Source organism: Dryobates pubescens, chromosome 8, assembly GCF_014839835.1.
Source record: "Dryobates pubescens isolate bDryPub1 chromosome 8, bDryPub1.pri, whole genome shotgun sequence".
In the NCBI taxonomy this organism is placed as follows: domain Eukaryota; kingdom Metazoa; phylum Chordata; class Aves; order Piciformes; family Picidae; genus Dryobates; species Dryobates pubescens.
In genome coordinates, this window is record NC_071619.1 from 33299414 (window position 1) to 33323581 (window position 24168).

Below are 24168 nucleotides of genomic sequence, written 5' to 3' on the forward strand. Positions count from 1 at the left end.
TCAACTTTTCTTCTCTTTTAAATTAGTGCATATCCTGGGGCAAATCCCCGTGGAGGTGGTGGAGTTGCCATCATTGGAGGTGTTTAGGAGGAGACTTGATGGGGTGCTTGGTTGCATGGTTTAGTTGATTAGATGGTGTTGGATGATAGGTTGGACATGATGATCTTGAAGGTCTCTCCCAACCTGGTCTATTCCATTCCATTCCATTCCATTCCATTCCATTCCATTCCATTCCATTCCATTCCATTCCATTCCATTCTTCTATTCAATTCTATAGGTTGTGCTTACCATGTTATCCCAGCTACTTTCTCAGTTACTCTGGGAATCAAAAAGAGGAGCAAACTTAAAAACTTACTAAGGTGAAATTAGTTACTAGTTTCTGGTTATTTATAGTAGTAATAAGTCATGAGCCTTAGTAATAAGTCTTGAAATACCATGTGTTTTTCCTTCTATCTATCAAGTGCCATCAAGTGCTATCAAGTTCTGTATTAAGCAGTCATTTTAAGTGACAAAAGTAGCACTTCAAAAGGAAATGATTGATTCTGTTCCTTGACCCAACAGAATGACTATGAAATGAGCAGAATTGATATTCTGGGCCCAGAGAAACTCAGATTAAGAAGAGTATTAGGACTGGTGATGCAATTGTGTTGTTGAAGTGATGCTGATTTGCTCATCCCTGAAATTGTATCAGTGTAATGATTGTTGGTCCATAGGTAAGAATAACGATGGTTTTGTTCATCCTTTTTGGAAGCTGTCTGGGCAAAGAGATGCTGTGAGCCTAAGTTGAAAGCTTATGAGTTAGGCTACTTTTGTGGATACACGTGAAGCCACATCCAGAATACTGGGGTCAGTTTTGAGCCCCTCACTACAAGAAGGACATTGAGGTGCTGGAACATGTCCAGAGAAGAGCAACAATGCTGCTGTAGGGTCTAGAGAACAAGTTTTATGAGGAGAAGCTGAGGGAACTGGGATTGTTTAGCCTGGAGAAGAGAAGTCTGAGGGGCAGCCTCATTGCTTTCTACAAGTTCCTGAAAGGAGGTTGGAGTAAGGTGGTCATTCTCTTCTCCCTAGTATCAGGTGATAGAATGAGAGGAAATTGCCTGAAACTGTGCCAGGGGAGGTTTACACTGGCTATTAGGAAAAATTTCCTTCGTGTAAGAGTGGTCAGGCATTGGAACAGGCTGCCCAGGGATGTGGTTGAATCACCATCCGTGGAGGTGTTCAAGAAACATGTGGACGTGGTTTAATGGCCATGGTGGTGTTAGACTGACAGTTGGATGATCTCAGAGGTCTTTTCCAACCAAAACAATTTTATGATTCTACATGTTTCCAAAGGTTAACTGCTGCATGTTGACAGCCTGTTCTACTGAAGTAATGTTAGAATTGTGTAGTAAGTGTAGGCATACTAATGATTACAACAAAATTGAGGAACTTCAATTGCAAATGATAAAGCTATGTGCAATGCTTTTAGCTTGCCCTTTTCTTAATCATAGAATAGTAGGGGTTGGAAGGGACCTCTGGAGATCATCAGGTCCAAACCTCTGCCAGAACATTGTTCAGGGTATTTATTAATGTGGATTTTGTAGTGAGGAGTATTGGTGTTTCATGTAATCTGTAATGAGAAAGATGTTATACTGTTCACAGCTGCATGACCAAAGGAAGGAAAGAAGACAAACACATTTTCTGCAGAAGTGAACAACAATATGACAAGAGGCACTAGGCACAAATTAGAAAATGGGAAATTCCAGTTACACATTGGAACTGTTGCATTGGGGTTCTCTTGGTGGGTTTTTCTGGTGGTTTTTTTCTGGTTGGTTGTTTTGGGGGTTGGATTTTTTTGTTTGTTGGTTGGTTGATTTTAAAGCATAGGGATGATAAATAGTGGAAGAGGTTATTCAGAGGTTTTATGGAAATCCATAGAAGTGTTTGAGACTCAGATGGATGTTGCCCTGAGCCACCCAATCTGATTAGGTCTGCTTTGAGCAGGGGATTGGACTAGATCACAGAAGCACAGAATATTAGGGGTTGGAAGGGACCTCAAAAGATCATCTGGTCCAATCTGTCTGCCAGAGCGGGTCACACAGGAACCCATCCACAGAAGCTCCTTCCACTCTAAACTATTCCATGCTTCTATGGTTGTAGCTGTCTTAGAAGTGTATCTTGTTTATTCTAGTGCATAGAAACAGAACTATTTTAGGCTATATTTGATAACGAGCCAAGCAACTAATATTTCTCCATATTTGGGAGCCAAAGTAAATACAAAACTATAAAATAGGAAAAATGAAAATTGTGCAGTGTTGGATTATCATTGAAGTCTTGGCTAGTGGTGCTGCGGCACCAGATTTGGAAAATAAAAGTAGTGCTGTGAACAGTTTGAATTTTATAAGTGAGTTGGTGCTCCCAAATCGATGGCGCTCAAGTATTTTCTTAAGGCATGCTTCATTTGTCTAGCTCTCTGGGAGGCAGGGCTAGGGCTTGCCTTCATGCCCTCTGAAATCTTTGAAATGGTGAAAAACAAACAGTGTCAATGTAAGGCAAAAGGAATTCTGATGACATAGCCAAATTTGCTGTAATATAGTACAGCTGCATTCACCCTCTAGTTTTGTAGGGCAGAGTTCAAGGCTTTTCACTCCATGGGTAAAGACAAAGATGAGGACTGTATCTGATTATGAGAGACTGTACACCCTTAAAGCACACCAGTAGCATCTTCCCCACTGTTGCTTTTGCTGAGCCTTCAGTGAAGCAGGCAAAGAAATACCTCAAAATATAAGTTGCAAAGACAAAATTCAAAACAAGTTGTTACTTTATTCCATTTTTGCTTCATTATTAAAGTTTGTAGCTATAGGAGCACCTTGGGGTTACTTCTGAATGTGTTAATTTGTAGGGAATAAATAATCAGCCAGTTGTCATATCTTCTTAAGTTGGAGAGATAAATAGAGTGCTCTTCAGCTGAAGATATTCTATTTAATGGGGCCAAGATATATTTGGGGGTTGAGCAGAAACAGAAGAGGGACAGTTAATTCACATTCCAGTCACCTCATCACCCAAGCTCTCTCACATTCCGTGAAACAGAGGAAAGTCAAACCAGCTGGCAAGTTTCACTAACTCCACATCTATTGTTACCAACAATACTCACAGATTGCAACAGATTGGAAGGGACCCTCAAAGATCATCTTGTCCGACCATCCTGCAATCAGCAGAGACACCTCCTACTAGATGAGCCTGCTCAGGGCCTCATCAAGTCTGATCTTGAATGTCTCCAGGGACAGGGCCTCAGTCACATCCCTGGGTAACCTGTTACAGTGTCTTACTATTCTCATTGTAAAGGATGTCCTCTTAATGTCCAATCCAAATCTGCCCTGCTCCAGTTTAAAACCATTGCCAATAATCCTATCACTATAAACATTTCTAAACATTCCCTCCCCAATGTAATCTTATAGACTAGACTAGACTAGAATAGACCAGACCAGGAGACCAGGTTGGAAGAGACCTTTGAGATCATCGTGTCCAACCCATCATCCAACACCATCTCATCAACTAAACCATGGCACTAAGCACCCTATCAAGTCTCCTCCTAAACACCTCCAATGATGGCAACTCCACCATCTCCCTGGGCAGCACATTCCAATGGCCAATCACTCTCTCTATGAAGAATTTCTTCCTAACATCCAGCCTAAACCTCCCCTGGTGCAGCTTGAGACTGTGTCCTCTTGTTCTGGTGCTGGTCACCTGGGAGAAGAGACCAACCCCCACCTGGCTACAACCTCCCTTCAGGTAATTGTAGAGAGTGATAAGGTCTCCCCTGAGCCTCCTCTTCTCCAGGCTAAGCAACCCCAGCTCCCTCAGCCTCTCCTCATAGGGCTTGTGCTCCAAACCCCTCATCAGCTTTGTTGCCCTTCTTATAATAAGGCTTAGGACACAGAAATTCAAAGGGTTTAACTCTGAATTACTAAACAACATGTGCTTTAATGCAGCTAACCCAGTGAACCATTTCTGTTTATCTCCTTACTTCTCCCCAGTTATTAAATGGCAAAGGAGTTATATAAATCTATTCTTTGCAGTAAATATTTTGCCAGTAAATGTTTTGCCTTTTCAGACTTCTTGGCAGTGGTGGTTTCATAGGAAGATGGTAGACCTCAGCCAAAGGGCTTTGAGATTGAAAACTGGACTTCTCTGTCTGTGTTGTAGCTAAATATCAACCATCAACTAGATGTAGCTGATGTGAATAAGAGGTGATAGTAGTGCTTATGAATTTACAGAATCAGAGAATGTTAGGGAGTGGAAGGGACCTCCAGAGATCATTGAGTCCAAAGCCCTTCCAAATCAGGATCAACTAGGGCAGGCCACACAGGAATACATCCTGGCTTTTGAAAGTGTCTAGAGAAGGAAATTCCACAACGTCTCTGGGGAGCCTGGTCCAGGGCTCTGCTGCCCTCACCGTAAAGAAGTTTCTCCTCATGTTGAGGTGGAACTTCCTGTGTTTGAGCTTGTACCCATTGTTCCTTGTACTGGCACTGAAAAGATACTGACACCTTCATCTTGAGGGCCATGCCTCCGATTTTTATAGCCATTAATAAGATTCCTTCTCAGCCTTCTCTTCTCAGGACTAAAAAGCTGCAGGTCCCTCAGTCTTCCTTCATAGGAGAGATGTTTGAGTCCTGCAATCATCCTCATAGCTCTCCATTGGATTCTCTCCAGCAGATCCCTCTCTTGAATCGGGGAGCCCAAAACTGGACACTGTTGCAAGTGTTATCTCACCAGGGCAGAGTAGAGGGGAAGAGAACTCTTTTCTCTCCTCCTCTGTTACTTCATCATTAATTAAAGTGATAGGATAAAAAAGATACTTCATTTAAACCCTCATGGACCCAAAGATTGAACAAGTGTCCAGCTGCATATTTTCTATATTGTTTTCCACAGCTGCTCTTACATGTTAAAGATGTGAATTTCAGTTAGGTGATGAAGAGCTGAATTTTTTGTGAAGTGTCAGTTTATCTGCTCTTGTTTCTAGCTGTCTATACATGACCACCTGGGTTTTTTCCAACTAGCTTAACTGTGGTGCTCCTGGATGGTTCTTCAGACTATTTGTATCTATTTTCTTCTTTCTGTAGTGTTATTGGTGGCTAGTTCCCTTATGATGCAGCTGATTGATAAAGCTGTCTTTAAAAGCCTTTCCACTTACAGCCAAAGAGTCCTTTCCCTAGAGTGTTTCCAACATTGCAAGTGGTCTGATGCACTTAATATCGTGCTTTTAGTTCAGATGTGCTGTGCCTGGGTTGTCCTGCTGGTTTTGGCCATCATCTGACTTTTGTTAAAGAGAATACTTGCACATCAATGTGGAATTTCTGTTGGCAAGCACGAAGGGAAAGATTGTTTTCCAGACGTAGCTATAGAGCCCAAAATCTTCCATTTGGAGATAGCCTCAATGTAAAAGAATTAATCTACAAATGTAAATACCAAAGTTTCAGCAACAGAAGCCAAAGGCTGACACAAGTGAATAAGAGCTTGGAAAATTCAGCCTTGCCTTGCTTTGTGCCTGCAAATGTTGCTTAGGGTTTATAAGGTGTTTTCAGAACCTCTGTGATGAATTGGAGGTTATCTAGTTTATCATTTGACTCTTTCATCAAGGAGACAAAGGGGGGAAAGGTATTCTAAAACCATAATACAACAAAGTCATTTTTTCCAGAATCAAATCCATTCTTCTCACAGTATTGCAGCAGTCAAATTCTGTGACTTCTTTTCAATTGTATTTAATGGATGTTTATCATTATGGCAGCCAAGACAGAGATATCACTCAGAATGGAAATGCCTGCTTTCCCTTTCAGTTGTTCAAAATACTGTGGGATCAACACAAGTGAAATCTCTTTGGCTAATATGCTCCTGAGAGCAGTCTCCATGTGCCAGGCTAAATGATATGAAGTCCTTTCTGTCTCTGCTGCTCCAGGCTAGTTGTCTCTTGACTAGACTGGTAGCCTGTGCAGCATGTATCGCTGAGCTCACAGAGCACTGCTCTGCGCTCCCTGTAAACCTTTTGTCCACTCCAAGGATTCTGGCTGACCACCTGGGTCTTCCTCATAGGCCTGAACAGGAATTGTGTGTTGTTACATTTTTCATGGGAGGCTTTTTTGTCCATTTTTAATTCTGACTGATGTAGTGGATTTTGGCTTGCAGTCTCCTGCACAAAGCTGCCTTTTCCTTTTGGATTCAGGCAATGATTGAATTTACTCATAAAGCTCCTTTGAACTCGTGGGACCTCCTTGAGCTCTGGAACATTTTCACTTTTTACAGATTATTATTTAATTTTTTAATTTTTAGTTCTTTAATAAGCATTTCCTTATAACATATTCAGCTATAAAAAGGAGGGTTGCTTCACAGCCTTGGTGTTTGACGTACCAGGAGGCTAAGAAATTTCCTGTGTGTAGACGGTCACAAGAGTGGGGTGTTGGAAGAGTGCCAGGGCTGCTGGAAAGATGTTGGCCTGCTAATCTGTTGGCAGGCAGAAGGTTTGGTGACTAAGTAGCATGCTAACCTGGTTTGGAGTGAAATGTAATTCCCACAGAGAATCCATGCTAAGAATGCTCTAGCATTCACTGATAGTTCTGCCATGATAGAGAGAGCAGTTTCTGTGCTTTTGGACTTCCTTTTGTCCTCATCATTCTTTGGGTTTTTCCTTGTATAACCTTTCACTCTTTGGTACCCAAGTGATCTCACTCAACAGGTACAGTTCTCAGCAAACTCAGGCTGTAACTTTGGTCAGGAATCCTCGTTGCTATGGTAGCACTGATGGTAGTTAGATCTCTGAAGAGAAGTAAAGAAGAAAAGCTTATTTCCACCCTTTATTGAACATAGAGGAGAGCATAGTGACAAAGGATAAAGAAAAGGTTGAAGCAGTGAATGCTTTTTTTGCCTCAGTCTTTAACAGTAAGACACCTGAGCTGGAAGTCAGGAACAGGGAGCAGAAGGAAACCCCCATAATCCAAGGGGATATGATCAGTGACCTACTACAACACTTAGAGGTGCACAAGTCTATTCTGCTAGATAGGACCAACCCAAAAGTACTGAAGAACTGGCAGAGGTGTTCACCAAGCCACTTTGCATCATTTGCCAGCAGTCCTGGCTAACTGGGGAGGTCCCAGTTGAGTGGAAGTTAGCCTATCAACAAAAAGAGCCAGAAGGAGGCTCTGGGGAAATAGATCACAGGATCACACAGGATCACAGCAGGACATTAGGGTTTGGAAGGGACCTCCAGAGATCATCGAGTCCAATCCCCCTGCTAGAGCAGGACCATAGAATCTAGAGCGGGTCGCACATGAATGCATCCAGATGGGTCTTGAAAGCCTTCAGAGAAGGAGACTCCACAACTTCTCTGGCGAGCCCATTCCACTGCTCTGCAACCCTCACAGTAGAGAAGTTCCTCTTCATGTTGAGGTGGAACTTCCTGCACTGTAGTTTATATCCACTGCTCCTTGTCCTACCACAAGATGCAACTGAGAAGGGCCTGTCCCCTTCCTCTTGACACTCAGCCCTCAGATATTTGTAAACACTTATTAAATCCCCTCTCAGTCTTCTCTTTTCCAGACTAAAGAGCTCCAGGTCTCTCAGCCTCTCCTCATGGGGCACATACTCCAGTCCCTTAATCATCCTTGTAGCCCTCCATTTGACTTTCTTGAGCAGATCCCTGTCCCTCTTGAATGGGGGAGCCCAATACAGACCTCTCAGCCTGACCTCAGCAACAGGGAATGTCATGGAGCAGATAATCTTGAGTGCCATCACATAGCATGGGTTTACTTGCTTAAGCAACCTGATCTCCTTATACGAGAAGGTGGCTCTCCCAGTGGATGCGGGAAAGGCTGTGGATTTTGGCTACCTGGACTTTAGTAAAGCTTTTGACATGTTTTCCCACAGTATTCTCCTTAAGAATCTGGCTGAAGTACACTTTGCTGGGTTGAAAACTGTCTGAATGGCCGGGCCCAAAGAGCTGTAGGGAATGGAATTACACTCATTTGGTGTCTGGTCACAAGTAGGGTTTCCCAGCACTCAAAATTTAGTCACAATTTAGTCAAATTAATATCTTTGTCAACGATTGGATGAAGAGATTTAGTGCACACTCAGTAAGTTTTCAGATGACACTAAATTGTCAGGGGAGGTTTAGCTTGCATATTAGGAAAAAATCCTTTACTGAAAGGGTTGTCAAATGTTGGAACGGGCTGCCCAGAGAGGTGATTGAGTCTGAGAGGTACACAGGAAAAAAATTACATAGAAAAAAAATAGCTATTTATAAAATTAAAATAGGCACTCACTACTTTTTAACTCTGATTTTGAGTCTGATTATGAATTTTAATACAGAAATCAGACTATTATATTTGAAACGAGTGCTGTAAATCTTTCTTCTTACATTTGAATACTCAGTGGAGGCCTGGAGGCCTTGCATTTATGCTCTGCTCTCTAAAATTAGATTAGCTAACTACATGATTTAACAAATCTAGCTCCCTGTCAATCAGAGGTGATAATCCTAAACTTTTTTTGGCGTGGGGACGCTTTTTTGCTAAGCATCTTCATGAAGCATATTGTACTGCCAAAAATGCCAGACAGTTGAGTTTTCTAGAAGGCTTGTACTCCTCTGGAACCTTGCAGAGCTGTCTTTGAACAATTCTGGCACTTTCCTGGCTGAAGGCTTTTACTTGATCAGTCTCCAGATAAAGGGTCTCACCAGAGGCACATGTTTTCCATCAGTTCTACTTGTACACTCCTTTCTATAAAGGGAAGAGGCACAAGTGCTTGGCTTAGGTCTTTATGCTCAGTGTGCAGAGGACTGCAGGTGCCTGACAGTAGTGCTAAATCATCTTCACAAACTGGGGGTTGTGGCTTCTTAGCAACTGTAGTCATTGGAATTTTCTCTAGCAAAAGAAAAAAACAAACATAAAATAAAAGAGGGCAGGCTGGGATGACACCAGACAATAGACAAGTTCTTGTCTAAAGAAACTGAGTATCTGGCTGCAGTTACTCAGAGAGAGAGAGGAAGAAAGGAAGGGAGGGAGTTAGAATGAAGGTTAAGGTTAAGGGGAAGGGGAAGGGGAAAGGGAAGGGGAAGGGGAAGGTTGCTCTACCTGTTTTAATTAATGACAGATCACACATCTCTCTGCTTTCTTCAGGATTTGACTCCTGAAATAACATCCTTTTGTGCAAATCTGTTTCTTCCTGCAAAGCTGATTTCAGCCTCATGATTTGAGAGATGGCTGAAAATCTGCTGAGAAAAACAAAATTGAGCCTGAGGAAAGAAATAATAATGCATAAATGTATTGTTCCAGTGCTAGTATTGTAACTTTGGGGAAAAGTAATTACATTTTTTAAAGCATTGGCATTCAACTATCCTGAAAAACATGGCAAGCCTCACAGTGACCAGGGAATATTAAAATTGTAAGCTTCAAGACAAGGCAAGCCAGTCCTCCCTCAGCCCACCAACAGAAGACAAAACACCCTCTTGTAGCCTAAAAAATTTCATTATTCTGTTATGAAGTCATTCTGGTTTTGTTAGAAGTTAAATTTTATTAAATGGATATGTAAGATGTTTCCTGCTTTATATGGTTCTCCCCTGGAAAGCCTAAAAATGGATGTTTAAAAGTTGTTTCTTGGTAGTTTTGAGTAAAGTACATAGGCTAGTTCAAGTGGCCTGGAAAATTCAAATAGAAAGTTCAAATAGCAACTTGCATTCTCCAGGTCAACATAGATCTAGATACTGTCAATCCTCTACCCTAATTTAGTAGTGTGATTAACTTAATGTTCAAACTTCCATGTTTTTCAGTAACAACCAAAATATGTAAGATGCTTCCTGCTTTATGTGCTTCTCCCCTGGAAAGCCTAAAAATAGATGTTTAAAAGTTGTTTCTTGGTAGTTTTGAGTAAAGTACATAGGCTAGTTCAAGTGGCCTGGAAAATTCAAATAGAAAATTGCATTTCCAGGTTGACATAGATCTAGTTACTATCGATCCTCTACCCTAATTCAGTATTGTGGTCAACTTAATGTTCAAACTTCAGGTTTTTCAGTAACAACCAAAAAATAAAGCAAATCTGAAGTCAAATTTTCAGATTTTTCAACTATAGGTGCTATGGATGGCTAATACTAGTATAAGTTTCATATGTAGAAGAAAGCTATTCACATTTTTACCATGTATTTCGTGCACTTTGCTACTACTGCAATTGGAGATGTTGCAGCTAGTGATAATACTACACTAATGGAAAAATCAGACATGTTGGAAGCCACGATTTTACATTACTTTTAATTTACTTTTAAATATACACTTATTTTCCAGGAGACTCCACCTTTAGGCATTTCTTTCAGTTGCTTTTGACTAGAAGGTGAAACAGTCCCATATTGTTATGGTGTCATAGTCTATTAGTGAAAGCATTCTTGCAAGGTGGCACTTAGTGCCACAGTTTAGTCATGAGGTCTGTGGTGACAGGTTGGACTTGATGATCTTTGAGTTCTCTTCCAACCTTGGTGATTCTGTGATTCTGATCTCTTTTTCTTTTCCCCCCACTCTTTCCCCAGTGAAAAGGCAGAGTCTGAAAGTTCAAATCAACGCAACAGATGACACTGTTTGCATGAGGTACCTGAGACCAAGTCAAAACACCAGACTAGAAGGTTTTATCCTGGGTTATGGAAGCAGCTTCCTTTCCAATCAGTACATTCCTTTGCCTTCGGATGGAAAAACCTCCATAACAGAGCTTGGTAAGGCATATTTGCATGCTACTGTTGCCATGAATTGTGGCAGGAGATTGAGGGGAATATAAATATTTGGGTTTCTTAATTTTGTTGTGACTCAAGGTCTATGAATTATGATGATGCATTGAAACACTCTAATGTCACATTTATTCTACATTGATTAATCAGCTCATTCTTACGTTGTTCTGCCTTCAGCTGCATTTATATTTTGGTTGAATCATGAACTGAATTAAAATAGTGCTTGGACACAAGCAACGTTGGATGGAATTTTGCAATGTGTGTTAGCTGCATGCTGCCACTGATTTCTTAGATACTCTCTCTCTGGAGACACTCAAAACTCACCTGGATATATTCCTGTGTGATCACCTTTAGGTGAAACTTCCTTGACAGGGGACTTGATCTCCAGAGGCCCCTTCCAACCCCTACCATTGTGTGATTCCAACCTTGGTGATTCTGTGATTCTGTGATACTGTGACTAACTCATAGCATATGGAGCTAAGTTAGCAATAACTTTGGTTTCATAAAGACTACTCACAACCATCAAAGCACTTAAGAGTTAAATTTCCTAAGTCTCTGAAAAATGTATGCAAAATTAATTATAAAACCAAGCCAGTAACTGATGTGGAGATTGTCTTAAGCATGCCTGATGTTTTGTTTGTTCTTGTAATCAGACAGTGATGCAAATCATGAATGACTTGGTATTAGTGTGTTGGGGCATGAGCTCCTACATGATCAGTGCATTTTGTTTATTCTCTTTATGCAAGGTCAGCTCTTTACTGAGACACTGCCTACAACAGGAAAACTAAGGTGCATAGCCTGAAACAGAATACAGAAAACACTGCAAGAAAAATTCCTCTAGCTTATATCAGGAGAGGAGATATCAGTGGTTGTATTCTTGAGGCTTTCCCTCTTCTTTCTATTTCACTTTTCTGTTATGTCATCATCTCTTCCTCTGGGTTTTGATTCCCCTTCACTTTCCAAGTAACATTTGCACTGAAATGTCTCATTTGTGTCCTGCCATGTTCATGTACTTGTTGTTTCCCAGTTAAGAATATGCCAAATGTTTTGTGCATGGCTAGAATATTTCTGAATGACTGGTGAAGGACTGGGGTGTACTGGTGGATGAGAAGCTGGACATGAGCTAGCAATGGCATACTGTGCTGCAACACAAGAAGCATGACCAGCAGGTGGAGAGGTGATCCTGCCACTGCTCTGGTGAGACCTCACCTGGAGTACTGTGTCCAGCTCTGAGACTCCAACAGAAGAGAGACATGGACCTGCTAGAGCAGGGCCACAAAGATGATCATAGGGCTGGAGAACCTCACCTACAAAGACAGGTTAAAAGAATTTGGTTTGTTCAGCCTGGAGAGGAGAAGACTCTGGGGAGACCTTATCATACATTTCAATATCTGAAGAAAATCTACAGGAAGGCTGGGGAAGGACTGTTTAGAAGGGATTGTAGTGATAGGTCAAGGAGCAGGGTAGATTTAGGTTGGACATTAGGAGGAAGTTCTTTACACTGAGAGTGATGAAATACAGGGACATGTTGCCCAGGGATGTGGTTGAGGCCCCATCCCCAGAGACATTCAAGATCAGACTTGATGTGACCCTGAGCAGCCTGATCTAGTTGGAAGTTCCCTTTGAGGTTCTCTTCCAACCCAAAGCAATCTGCAAATCTGCGAATCTGTGAATAAACCTTAAGGCAAGCATGTCTAATGCTGGCAAAGGTTGGATAATGTATCAGGCATTCACTGATTATTGAGCTTTTTCTTATTAATTATACATTAATCACTTTCTCAAATGAAAAGTACATCTGTACTAATTGGTGCTTTCTTCATTTACAGATGCAGAACCACGGTATTTGGTTTCAGTCAGACCAGCACGTGTCTCAAATAATAAGAAGTCTTGTTCAGGTATTTTCCTATTCCTGCACCTCTTTCCTAAAGTAGTCCAAGAAAGACAAAATCTTTCACTGTTTTTCTCTGAAAATATACTTGTAATTGTTGGTGTCTGACTGTCATTCACAAATTCCATGTGTGGGAAGGTGAACATGTAGGAGAGTATTTTCTGGTCAGTCATTAATTATGCATGTGATGTTGAAATCATGAAGCACAACCTGAATGTTGTTCTGGTGAAAAGTTCTTACAAATAAGAACTGAAATGTAAAATACTAACTACTTATGTTTAAAGCACACACACCCAGAAATGTGGAAGTTCTGAGACACAATGTATTGAGGTTACCCTTCCCAAATAATCCGGAAGAATTCCTTCCACCATAGGCATGTTAATGCATTTTGTTCCTCATTGGAACATGGTAACTTGTGTGTGTATTTGTGTGTGCTTGTATTCATGTGCAAATCAGTGCCAATACCAAGTTTGCTGATGTAAGGAGTTAAGGGGAAAAGGGGTATTTCTAGCTTAAACTACCCATAGTACAGCAGAAATCTGAATGTGTTCTCATCTCTTCCAAAGAATTTCCAGGTGACCTGAATCGTGTCATTTATATTGTTAATTCTTACTTCTTTACTTTAATATGGAGACGACTTTCAGGCTCACTGGACCGTCGTAAATAACCAGATAGTGTATATGTATCTGTTTATAGAATCATAGAATTGTTTTGGTTGGAAAAGACCTCTAAGATCATTGAGTCCAACCATCAGAGTAACATCACCATTGCCATTAAACTGTGTCCTGAAGTGCCATGTCCACATATTTATTGGACAGCTCTTGGACAGTGACTCTACCACCTCATAGCTTGAAATAAACCTTCTAGCAAGAGGACAAGGGATAACAGTTTAAAAGAGGATAGATTCAGACTAGATATAAGGAAGACATTTTTTGCAATGAGGGTGGTGAAACACTGCAACTTGTTGCCCAGAGAGGTAGTAGATGCTCCATAACTAGAAACATTCAAGGTCAGGTTGGATGGGACTGAGTAACCCACTGCCAGAGGGTTGGACTAGATGAACTTTAAAGTTCACTTCTAACTCCAGACATGCTATGAATCCATGATATTTGTATCCTTTGGGTTTGTGTTGTTTGCGTGTTTGTTTTTCTAATTCCAAGCAATTGCTTGGGATTCATTTCTTCTTGCTGTTGACTGAATGTAAAGCACTATGTCTGGAAAGCTTTTAACAAGTGATTTACCTTTCAGACAAAGCAGATACACAAAAACCATAACCCCTGCTAATGCACTATTTGGGCAGTCTACAGAAACTGCTTTATGGAACAAGATTCACATAGTTGACTCTTCAGTCTGGCAGATGAAGGTGTGGAACAGTTCTTGGTTTAGATATACTAACTTGTGATTGGAATTACATATTTCTTCTGTAGGTCGGACCAAGACTCAAAAGCCTCTGCAACTGGTAGTTGGCACTCTCACCCCAACCTCTGTGTTCCTCTCTTGGGGCATCCTAGTCAACCCTAAACATGACTGGACAGCAACAAATAACTGTGCCAGTGACAGGTAATGTAACAGAAACCCCCCCTTTTTTTTAAATGATGATCATGATTTGATTCATTGTAGTTATCTGGTGTGGCTGAAATAATTTTGACAGCGGAAATTAAAAAGTTGGAAGGAGTAGCTTTGAATGTGAAGTCTTCTCCCTTACTTAAATTAGTGCTTTGCAAGTCCTTACTTGTCCTGAATGGAAATTTAGTCTGATATCTGCATGCTGACATATAATCTTGCTATTTCACACTAGATCCTTTGTTCTTCTTAAACTGATGGGCTTGGCTCTACCTTCCTTTTTATCTGACCCACTTGAAAGAAACTTTGTTAAATCATAGGAAATATATTGGTTGAAAGCTGGCCAAACAGAAGCAAAATAAGTTCTTTTCCTGTGCTATGACAGGAGAACAGAGCTCAGTCATGACCATGATGTGTATTTCTATAATTTCAAGCAAGGATTTAGTTGAAGTATATTTATAGTCAGTGTATAGGAGAAAATTGATTAATTTATAATAGTAATTTGAATGGTAATTGATAATGTATAATGATAATAAAAGAAAAATAGCCCATCCTTAGCAAATCAATCTTGTTTTAAAAATGCAAGACTAAAATCAGATAACATAGTCACCAACATTTGTATCTATTGCCGTCCACTTCATCCTTTTTCATCTGGTGTGTTCTCCTTAACGTGGCATGTGGAAATGTACAGTTAATCAGTCTCGAGGCTGAACAGTGACTAACTTCTAATCTCTGACACTGGCAGGGTGTGGCAGTTTTGACCTCTTAACTCAGTTCTGTCAGTTAATATCCACTAAGTTTTAGATTTGTAGCTGTATGACCTGAAGTGGAGTCACTGTTCTCAACTTCAGATTTGACTGTCTCCGGATGGACGCTAGGCTTTTGTACAAAGGTTGCATAATATAAGTTAGTTGAATACGTTACTGACTCAGAAGATGAAAACCATATGGAGCTGCATGGATCTGTTGGCTAAGATTTTCTCTGGTGAGAGTCTCAATGGAATGTTCCTTAGAAGTACTGGGTTTGTGAGCAAATGAGTTTTGAATAAGAGGTGCCACATTCTCAGATAGTGTCAATATTTTGTATTCCTTCAGTGGAATTATCGCTTGGTTATAGAGGGCACATAGTGTTCTTCTGTACCTATAAAGTGCTTTTTAAGTAACCCCAATGAGGAAAAGTTTTCTGTGCCACTTTTTGACAAACCATTGTTTGCTCACTTAACTATCTAGAGATAAAGGGCACAAGCCAATAGAGTGCTATATATTTCCTGCAAGATAACCTCAACTTCTAATTCATTATGGAAGCAAAAATAATCATTGTCATTTGCGGGGGTCAAAGTTCTTTGCAAGGTCAAATTTTAAAGCCTTCTTGAAGTGGCCATCATCTCTGGTCAGAGCCTTAGGACTAGAATGCAAAACAAACCAAAACAAAAAAAAAGACCCAATGCCCCCCAGAATCAAGCAATTAGTTTTATGTAGCTGATTAAAACTACTTAACACCAGAAAGGTTCCACCAATAATGTGGAGTTCACTTCCTCAGTGTCTTCTCTTTTCTGACAGTAGCATGAGGTAGCTGATGAGGATGACAAAGTCCTGATAAACTGCTGTACAGTTCGTGTTCTGTTCCTCTTTATGTAATTCTGAGAGATCAGAGTGATTTGTTTTCTCTTTGCCTTTCAATGTCCAAGCAACCAATAATGGACAGAGCTGTCATAATAAACATGAGAGCTGTGTTTATTGTCCCTTGAATTCTGAAAAAGAGAGTACACACAGTTGTGCAGACTTCTTTTCCTTCTTTTTTTCCCCCCTCCCTTCTCTTTTTCTGTGATTAGAACTCCACAAATGCCAAAATGGAGCAGAGGGTTGGAAAAGGTGGAGTTTGACCTTTAGTTCTTTAAGACTCATAGAATCATTAAAGTTGGAAAAGACCTCTAAGGTCAAGTCCAGAGAGAGTCAGGGGAGGGTACAGCAAATATTTTTTTCCAAACAGCACAAACCCAGGGGCTTTAGATAGACTACTATATTTTTGTTAGAATCCTGTATTTTACTGTATTGAATTTGTATGGAGAAGCAAACATGCTTCCAGATACATGTGAAATAAACCTTTAAAACCTGAAGGTTTCCATGATGGCCAAGTTAAACACTTCCACCAATTCGCATTTCTATTGTGTAAATTTGTTAACCCAGCATTTAAATGTCCCAATATTGTGTTTGCAAGTAGTCCAGACTGTTTTACTTGATTTGCACCTAATGCTTCAAAAATAAAAAGAAAAGGAAAAAGAGAGGGGAAAACCAGAAATGAATTCTTTCTGTAGTGCAACACATAGAAGTAGGGTTTTAAACCCCCTGAATCCATAAAGATGTGTGCATCATCTGGTTTGGAGTGCATCTACAAATCTGTGGTGCTGTGCAGCTGCCAACTTTTGTGTTGTAAATGGTATAGAAAATGTACTTAAAACTTAGCAGAATTCTTTGAGGAGAAAACACTGCAGGAAATGAACTTTTTGAGTTTCAGACACTTTTAGGTTACGTCTGTAGGAATATATGCTAAAAGCTTGTCTCAGCATGGGAAAATTTGTTGGCCTCTGATTCTTCAGAGCCTCTAACTCATCAACTCATTTCAGTCATTCTATGAGAATTTGAAGTGGAAAAAGTGAACATTTGGTGATCATGCAAAGGTGAAAACTAAATTAGAACATGCTTTACAAACTGAACTGGTAGCCATCAGCGATGTAATTCTTTTCATCTATTTTATATATGTCAGTGTCTGTTACTTTAAAATAAACTTGGCAGTAAAAAGGAAACAACATAATCTACTTCATGTGCTGATTTGTGAAACATTCAGTATCTGAAAGAAATCATAGTTCAAACCATTTCTTTTATGACTTCTTAATGCTAAATGGATGTTGTGCTGCTAATGAAATCTAACTACAAACAAATAAATAAATATGGGCATGTTCATTGCTTTCTCTTAAAAGTCTGATTACATTCCTGTGCCCAAAAGTGTAATAAGTTTTATAATCTTTATCTAGGGCAACACAAAATCACAGAGCAGGAATGTTCTTACATCTCCAAGGCTTAATTGTTTGTTTAGTGTTATGTGTGACTAAAATAGTCATGATTAAATTGTTTGGAGTTTTGGTTTGGATCTGGTTCCAAATAAACCCATGATATTTATACAAACTGACCTAATCTGGAAATCTCATAAACCCATCTGCCTTATAAGATTTCCAGTATCTAATTGTTTGTGCCCAAACATTTGACTGTGCAAGCATTTTCTGGGAATCTGGCAGAATAGAGATTTGGTGAAGAGTTGGGGAGAGTGGCACCAAATTTCTTGGCAAGACAGTGTCGTTCATACTGATCTATGAAAACAATGTTTTGCCCCTCAGTGCTAGAATTTTGCTTCTCTTTGCAGCAAGCAAGACTTCTTTGATTTAAAAGAAGAATAAAGCCCTATGGGCTGCTGCTTGAAAACGGTAATCGTGTTTTGATTTCGTGCGTAATAAAAAGGCTAGCTCTAAGCTGAGAAAGAAAATATTTCCCTGCCTCACACTGTAGCTTAAAAACCCCCAAACCTATGTAAACTGAGCACAGAAAGTAGAGAAACACCCTTTTGTATCAGACTGATAGCCTTTCACAGAAACTTTGCATATAATCACTGCAGTGACTGGTCTGTGGAGTAGTATTGTATTCTTATGGGTTCTTTTCTATGATGAGATTGGGTTTGCTTCTTTTATTTCTCTTATTAATTCACATTCTGTGTGCACCACAGGTGGAGGGAAGTGAAGTCAGAATATTGGAAAGGAATAACTCAAGCTTGAAAATACAGAGAGAGTTTCAAAAATGCAAACATTAAACATATTGCAGTGTTGCACAACTGCAGTTGGAGAGAATCTGTCTTGGTGAACATAGGCTCTTTACTGTAGTTTGGTGGTTGTGTGTGTGTGTTGGCTTTATTACACCAATTAATTCTGAGCAGAACAGTACCTCTCACCTTCTCATGACACCTTTTGCAACTTCTGGATTTTATTATCCTTTTAGTTGCCTAGTGAAAAGAAAGGAGGTAAGATTCCCTCTTTGGTCACTGTGATGGGTTGCTTGGAGGTATCTTCTGAATGAAGCACTGCCCACTAGGGAGAGAGATTAGTTTTTATGAAGCATAACAAAACAGCTCTAATATTTTATGGAAGGAATAGAAGCTCAGTGAACCCTAGAGTCTTTTGTTTCATGTCTGTGGTAAATAGAAATAGAAGTGCTATCCAACAAACATTGTTCTGAAAAAAATGTATCCTTTCCCTACCAAAATGACAACAACAAACAAAAAACCCAAACAACCCATAACAAAACAGAAAAAGAATGTGGACATGGCACTATGGGGCATGGTTTAATGGCTGTGGTGGTCTTAGGTAGACAGTAGGACTTGATGACCTTAGAGGTCTTTCCCAACCAAAACAATTCTGTGATTCTGTATGCATCAAAATTAAAAGCAGTTAATGATTGTCATGTCTCTGTACCTGCTGAGAATCTAGATTAAAGTAAATTCTAATCTGGTGCAACTGGCTGTGCCACTTCCTTGCTGAAGCACCAAACTAGCACTCACATCTGTAAACTGCGGGGACTGTTCCCATTACATTTTACTTAAACGATATTAATTGTTTTCTTAGCTATTTTTTTCTCATATTATCTATTAGAGACCTCCAGTATCCAATATTTTTTTTTGTATTCTTACTTCACAGAGATAAGGAAAGTGGGCATGTTTAGACTGGATATTAGGAAGGAATCTTGACAGGTTGGTGAGATACTGGAACAGGCTGCCCAGGGAAGTCGTGGATGCCCCCTCCTTGGAGGTGTTCAAAGCCTGGGGAGGTGGTGGAGTCACCATCACTGGAGGTTTTTAGGAGAAGACTTGACGGGGTGCTTGGTGCTGTGGTGGTGTTGGATTGGTTGATGGGTTGGACGCGATGATCTTGAAGGTCTCTTCCAACCTGGTTTATTCTATGTATATGTATTCTATGTAAGCCAAGCTTGACAGGGCCTTGCCTGGTCTAGTGGAAGGTGTCCCTGCCCATGCTAGCAGGGTTGGAACTACAATCTTTTAGGTCCCTTCCAACCCTACTAACCTTTTTATGATCCTATGAAATCTTTTTTTCTGAGCAACAGTATAGTCTATCTTTCTCCTCTGTGTGAGTGTGGCTGTACTCCATTTCAGCCTGCCTGGTATCATTTTGGAGAGATTTCTCTAAATATTTGCAATACAAGGGAAGCAGTTTTGCAGCTTCTGATACACATAGCAGGCCAGCTGTGCAAATTCTGTGCTTGTATGTCACTGCCCCAAGGGGACTGATAGGTTTGAGTGGTGACTGCATTTTACTGCTTTCTTATGTCTTCAATTATATGTGTTGATTTTTTTGGCATTTGTTTTTTATTTTTTTTTTCTGAAAGGGAGGTTTGAAAAGGGAGATATTAGAATGACAACAAAATTGAATCAGTAGATGTTTTCAGGCAGGCCCTGAAATTGTACTGCATTTGGCGGCTTGATAATCCAATTTAACAACGAATTGTTGCTTTTTGATGATAAAACTTGGCATTTCTGAATTCATACTCTAGAAACAAATGATTGCATTTCTGCAAGAGCTCACTGCTGTTTACAGTTTGGATATTGAAAATAGTGAAAAGATTGTGACTTGCAAGCTGCTACAGGGAACTTCACTTTGGTTGCTTTTTACTGAAATAATTGAGGAAATTCTGTCATCGCAGTCAGTGTTTTTAGTACTCGTGTCAAGTTTCCACTAAAATAATTACACCCTTGGTGAAAGTTTTACAGGCTTGGAAATCTTGGAATTGAGAACACATTTCTTCTGTGCTATATGCTTCTAATGGCAGAGTTTGACACAACTCTGAAAATCCTTTTTGTTGTATTTTTAATGCTCTTGATTTTTAGTGAAAGATGTTTAAAGATCTTTCTCGACATGCAAGTGTTCTTGGTATTTTAATTTATGTTAGGGAGAAAGAATGTGAAAGTGTAGAGACAGTATTCATAGAATCATAGAATCAAGAAGGTTGGGAAAGACCTCAAGGATCATCAAGTCCAATCTGTCAAACCTTACAACTACTAAACCATGGCTTCAAGTTCCATGTCCAATCCCTTCTTGAACACCACCAGGGACAGTGACTCCACCACCAAAATCAGAACATGTTCTACATTAGAAGCAAATGGAAGCAGCTACTTAAAAGCCTGCTCATGATGGACAGATTCTTGGGGGTGGGGTGGGAGGGTTGTGTTCTTCTTAATTACAGATGCAGCTACTAATTTACACTGTTCAATAATTGAACTGTAAACTTTTTCTTTCCATAAAATGCAAACACTTCTCTTCTACCTTATTCAACAAAACCAGGCAGGAATAGAATAATTAAGACAAATACAAATAAAATTCTCTCCTTCAGGAAAACTGGGAAGTAAGTGACTACTTCTACTTGTGATTCACATTTTAGTAATGTTTTTAATTATAATCATGCTTCACATTGTATATCCTACAACATCCTCCTGGAGAAACTGGTTGCATAAGGCTTGGATGGAGGGACACTTTGCTGGGTTAAAAAGCTGAAGTTGAGTTATGCACTTGGGTCACAACAATTCTATGCAACCCTACAGGCTTGGGGCAGAGTGGCTGGAAAGTTGCCTGATAGAAAGGGACATGGGGCTGCTGTTTGACAGCTGGCTGACCATGAGACAGCAGTGTGCTCAGGAGGTAAGAAAGCCAACAGCGTTGTGGCCTGGATCAGGGACAGTGCGGACAGCAGTGAGGCCACACCTCGACTACTGCCTTCAGTTTTGGTCCCCTCATTATGAGAAAGACACTGAGGTGCTGGACCATGTCCAGGGAAGGGCAACAAAGCTGGTGAAGGGCAGAAAGAACAAATCTTATGAGAAACATCTGAGGGAACAGGGATTGTTTAATCTAGTGAAGAGGAGGCTGAGGGGATACCCCATTGCTCTTTACGACTCCCTGAAAGGAGGTTGGAGTGAGGTGGGAGTTGGTCTTGTCTCCCTAGTATCAGGTGATAGAACAAGAGAATATGGCCTGAAGTTGTGCCAGGGTAGGCTTAGGTTGGATATTAGAAAATATGTCTTTACTGCAAGAGTGCTCAGCCTATGGAACAGGCTGCCTATGGATGTGGTGGAGTCACTGTACCTGGAGGTGTTCAAGAAATGTGTGATCATAGCACTTTGAGGCATGGTTTAATGGTCATGGAGGTGTTAGGCTGATGGTTGGACTCAACAATCTTAGAGGTCTTTTCCAACTAAAATAATTCTATGATGTCTCCATATCTATACTAAATTTTCTTCATTTTACTGCTGCAAATAAGTTCTTTTAAAACACATTCTTTGTCAGCCCAACTAATAGGTCTATTGCTTGACATATGAAATTTGAGTGGTTCACAGCCTACAGCAGTAAGGATGCAGATTCTCCCTTGGAAGGCCAGGAATTGATAAGAAGAAAAAGGATATCCACTAGTCACCATATTTATTTAATTCCCTTTTTCAAGGTTTGGGTCAGACTGTAGCTTGTTTTGAATGCAAAGTAGTACAGCTAATGTAGAGATTTAAGTCAGCCAACATAAACATCAATTTTGTAATCCAACAGAACAGACAAATGAGCTGAATCATAGCAACTGAAACAGAAGAACCTGTATTTTTGGTGCCAAGAAAACAAATTTGACAGTTATGAGATAAAATATATAAACAAAGTGAATGTATGTTGTGTATGAAAATTCTTTCCATGAATGCATTTGCATTGTTTTAGGTTGTTTTAATAATGAAGTTGGAATTTCCCAGTGCTCAACACTCATCTTTCACATACACTCACTCTACTCTGGAAGTGCTCTTCTATAACTTTGGCAGAAGCATGTTTTATACATGAACAGTGTTCTATTTGGTTCATTGAGTCATTTTAATCTGGACTTTTGGTACCTTTTCAGCTGATCAAATAACTTTGTTGGTTGTTTTCTTCAGGTCCTTTCCTTTCTCCCCATATATTTTCCAATATAATACCTGACTTCCACCTCAGAACTCAAATTACTTGTTATTTTTGCCATTGAATGATTCCTGGGCATGTACCTGGGGTTTTAGAACTGTGTTTGGTTTATGGCTTTCATTTGCTCTATTGAAGTGTGGAAAAATACCACTGGAGGTATTCATTCTTTTTTTCCCAGCTGATGTCAATGTAAGATAGTTACACTTTGTTTGCATTATGTGTAACAGTTTTCAATAATGCTTGGCTATAAAACCTGCCAAATCTTCCTCACATTTGTTTTTACAAACCCAAAAAAACCTCACCCCATTCTGGCAGCGATTCAGCATCTATATTGAAAATGAGACTGTAGCAGGCAGCAGAGTTCTTGGGCTGTAGATTCAGCCATTTACATTGCACTGTTTTATACTGTCTAGCAGTGCAATCATACTTTTTTCAGGGTGGTGTTGCTTGATTCAATTGGGCAATTTCTGTAGGAGTGGCTCTTTGTAATTTCATAATCTGTTAACGTTAATCATGTTACTGATTTTAACCAGTGAAAGTAATGTTGGGGTTTATTTTCTTGTTTGAAATGTGGGCATTTCATAATGGGATCACTGAATGAGGAATGTATGATATAAAGGTCAACTATTACTGACTTTCCCCTGAGGATATTTTTGGACTGCTTTTGAGGGAACACCTTCCTCTGGGTGGGTATAGAAGACTTTGAGAAATTGATTGAAGTTTCCTGACTAATAGGCTCATGATTCAATTGACTAGTTCTGGCATATATTAGAATAACAGGAACTACTTGCAAAATGAGCTTTCACTTTGTGGTCATAACCTCACACACATTGTTTGTGAATAAGGAGATTGTTCTTTTGTTCATTGCATAATGCTCCTAATATCAAGACCTGTGTGATGGGGAATATGTATGTTTCTAGGAGGTGACTGGGCTAGCACTATGTTTGCAGGGAAGGTGGTTATGTGCTATCTGAGATTTGATAACCAAAGAGGGCCAGAAAGAACAAGAATGATGGTAGGCAGAAGCTATTTTAGTAATTCCTAACAAATATATTCCTAGGAGTGGGAGACCTGCCATATGAAGAAAAGCTGAGAGAACTGGGTTTGCTCAGGTGCAGAAGTGACCTTATTATTATGTACCAATACATAAAGGGTGGCTACAAAGAAGAAGATGACTCAGTTTTCACAAGGAAAAGATATGGGGTAATGGGTACAGGTTACTGCTGGGGAGATTCCTATTGGGCTCAGAAGAAAAATGTTTCACCATAGGAACAGTTAGACACTGGAATTATCTCCCAAGGGAGGTAGTGGATTCCCCTACACTGGACAGTTTTCAGACAGGTTGACAGGGTAATGAGCCATCTCATTTCAACTATAATGTCACCTGGAAAAGGTTGGACCAGGTGACCCTTGAGGTCCCTTACAACCTGACATTGTAATTCCATGATTTTTTGTGAAACATTTTTGTGTTTACTGTTTTGTTTGGTTGGGTTGGGTTTGGGTTTTGATTATTGGTTTTCTTTTGTCAAGCAGGTTCTATACAGTTCGCTACAGAGAAAAGGGTAAAGACAAGAAATGGGTGTTTCAGCTTTGCCCAGTTACAGAGACTGTGGTGGACAATTTGAAGCCAAATACAGTTTATGAATTTGGAGTTAAAGACAATGTAGAGGATAGCATTTGGAGCAAGACTTTCAGTCATAAGACAGATCTCTCTGGTAAGTATTGGACAATAATTAATCAAATAGCTACTCAGTTTGACACCATTTTTCCTTCTGTTGTGGTATTCTTTAAAGTGAGATACTGATCAAGTTTTCATTGTTTAAATGATCTCCCTTATGATCCTAAGAAATCCTTTCAGGAATTGTGACACTAGAAATGGCTTGGAAAATTGCCATGGACTCTTCTGAAAGATGTTATCTTCTGATTTCAAATAGACGAGGA

The 24168-nt window shown here is 39.9% G+C and overlaps 1 protein-coding gene across 1 annotated transcript in view; it reads left to right on the top strand.

Annotated features, from left to right (window-relative positions):
- ABI3BP (ABI family member 3 binding protein) overlaps positions 1-24168 on the top strand; it is a 146378-nt gene that overhangs the window by 14607 nt on the left and 107603 nt on the right. The window contains exons 2-5 of the mRNA XM_054163898.1: positions 10547-10726; positions 12565-12633; positions 14054-14186; positions 23761-23942. Of these exons, the coding sequence (XP_054019873.1) occupies positions 10547-10726; positions 12565-12633; positions 14054-14186; positions 23761-23942 (564 nt within the window). The remainder of the gene's footprint in view (positions 1-10546; positions 10727-12564; positions 12634-14053; positions 14187-23760; positions 23943-24168) is intronic.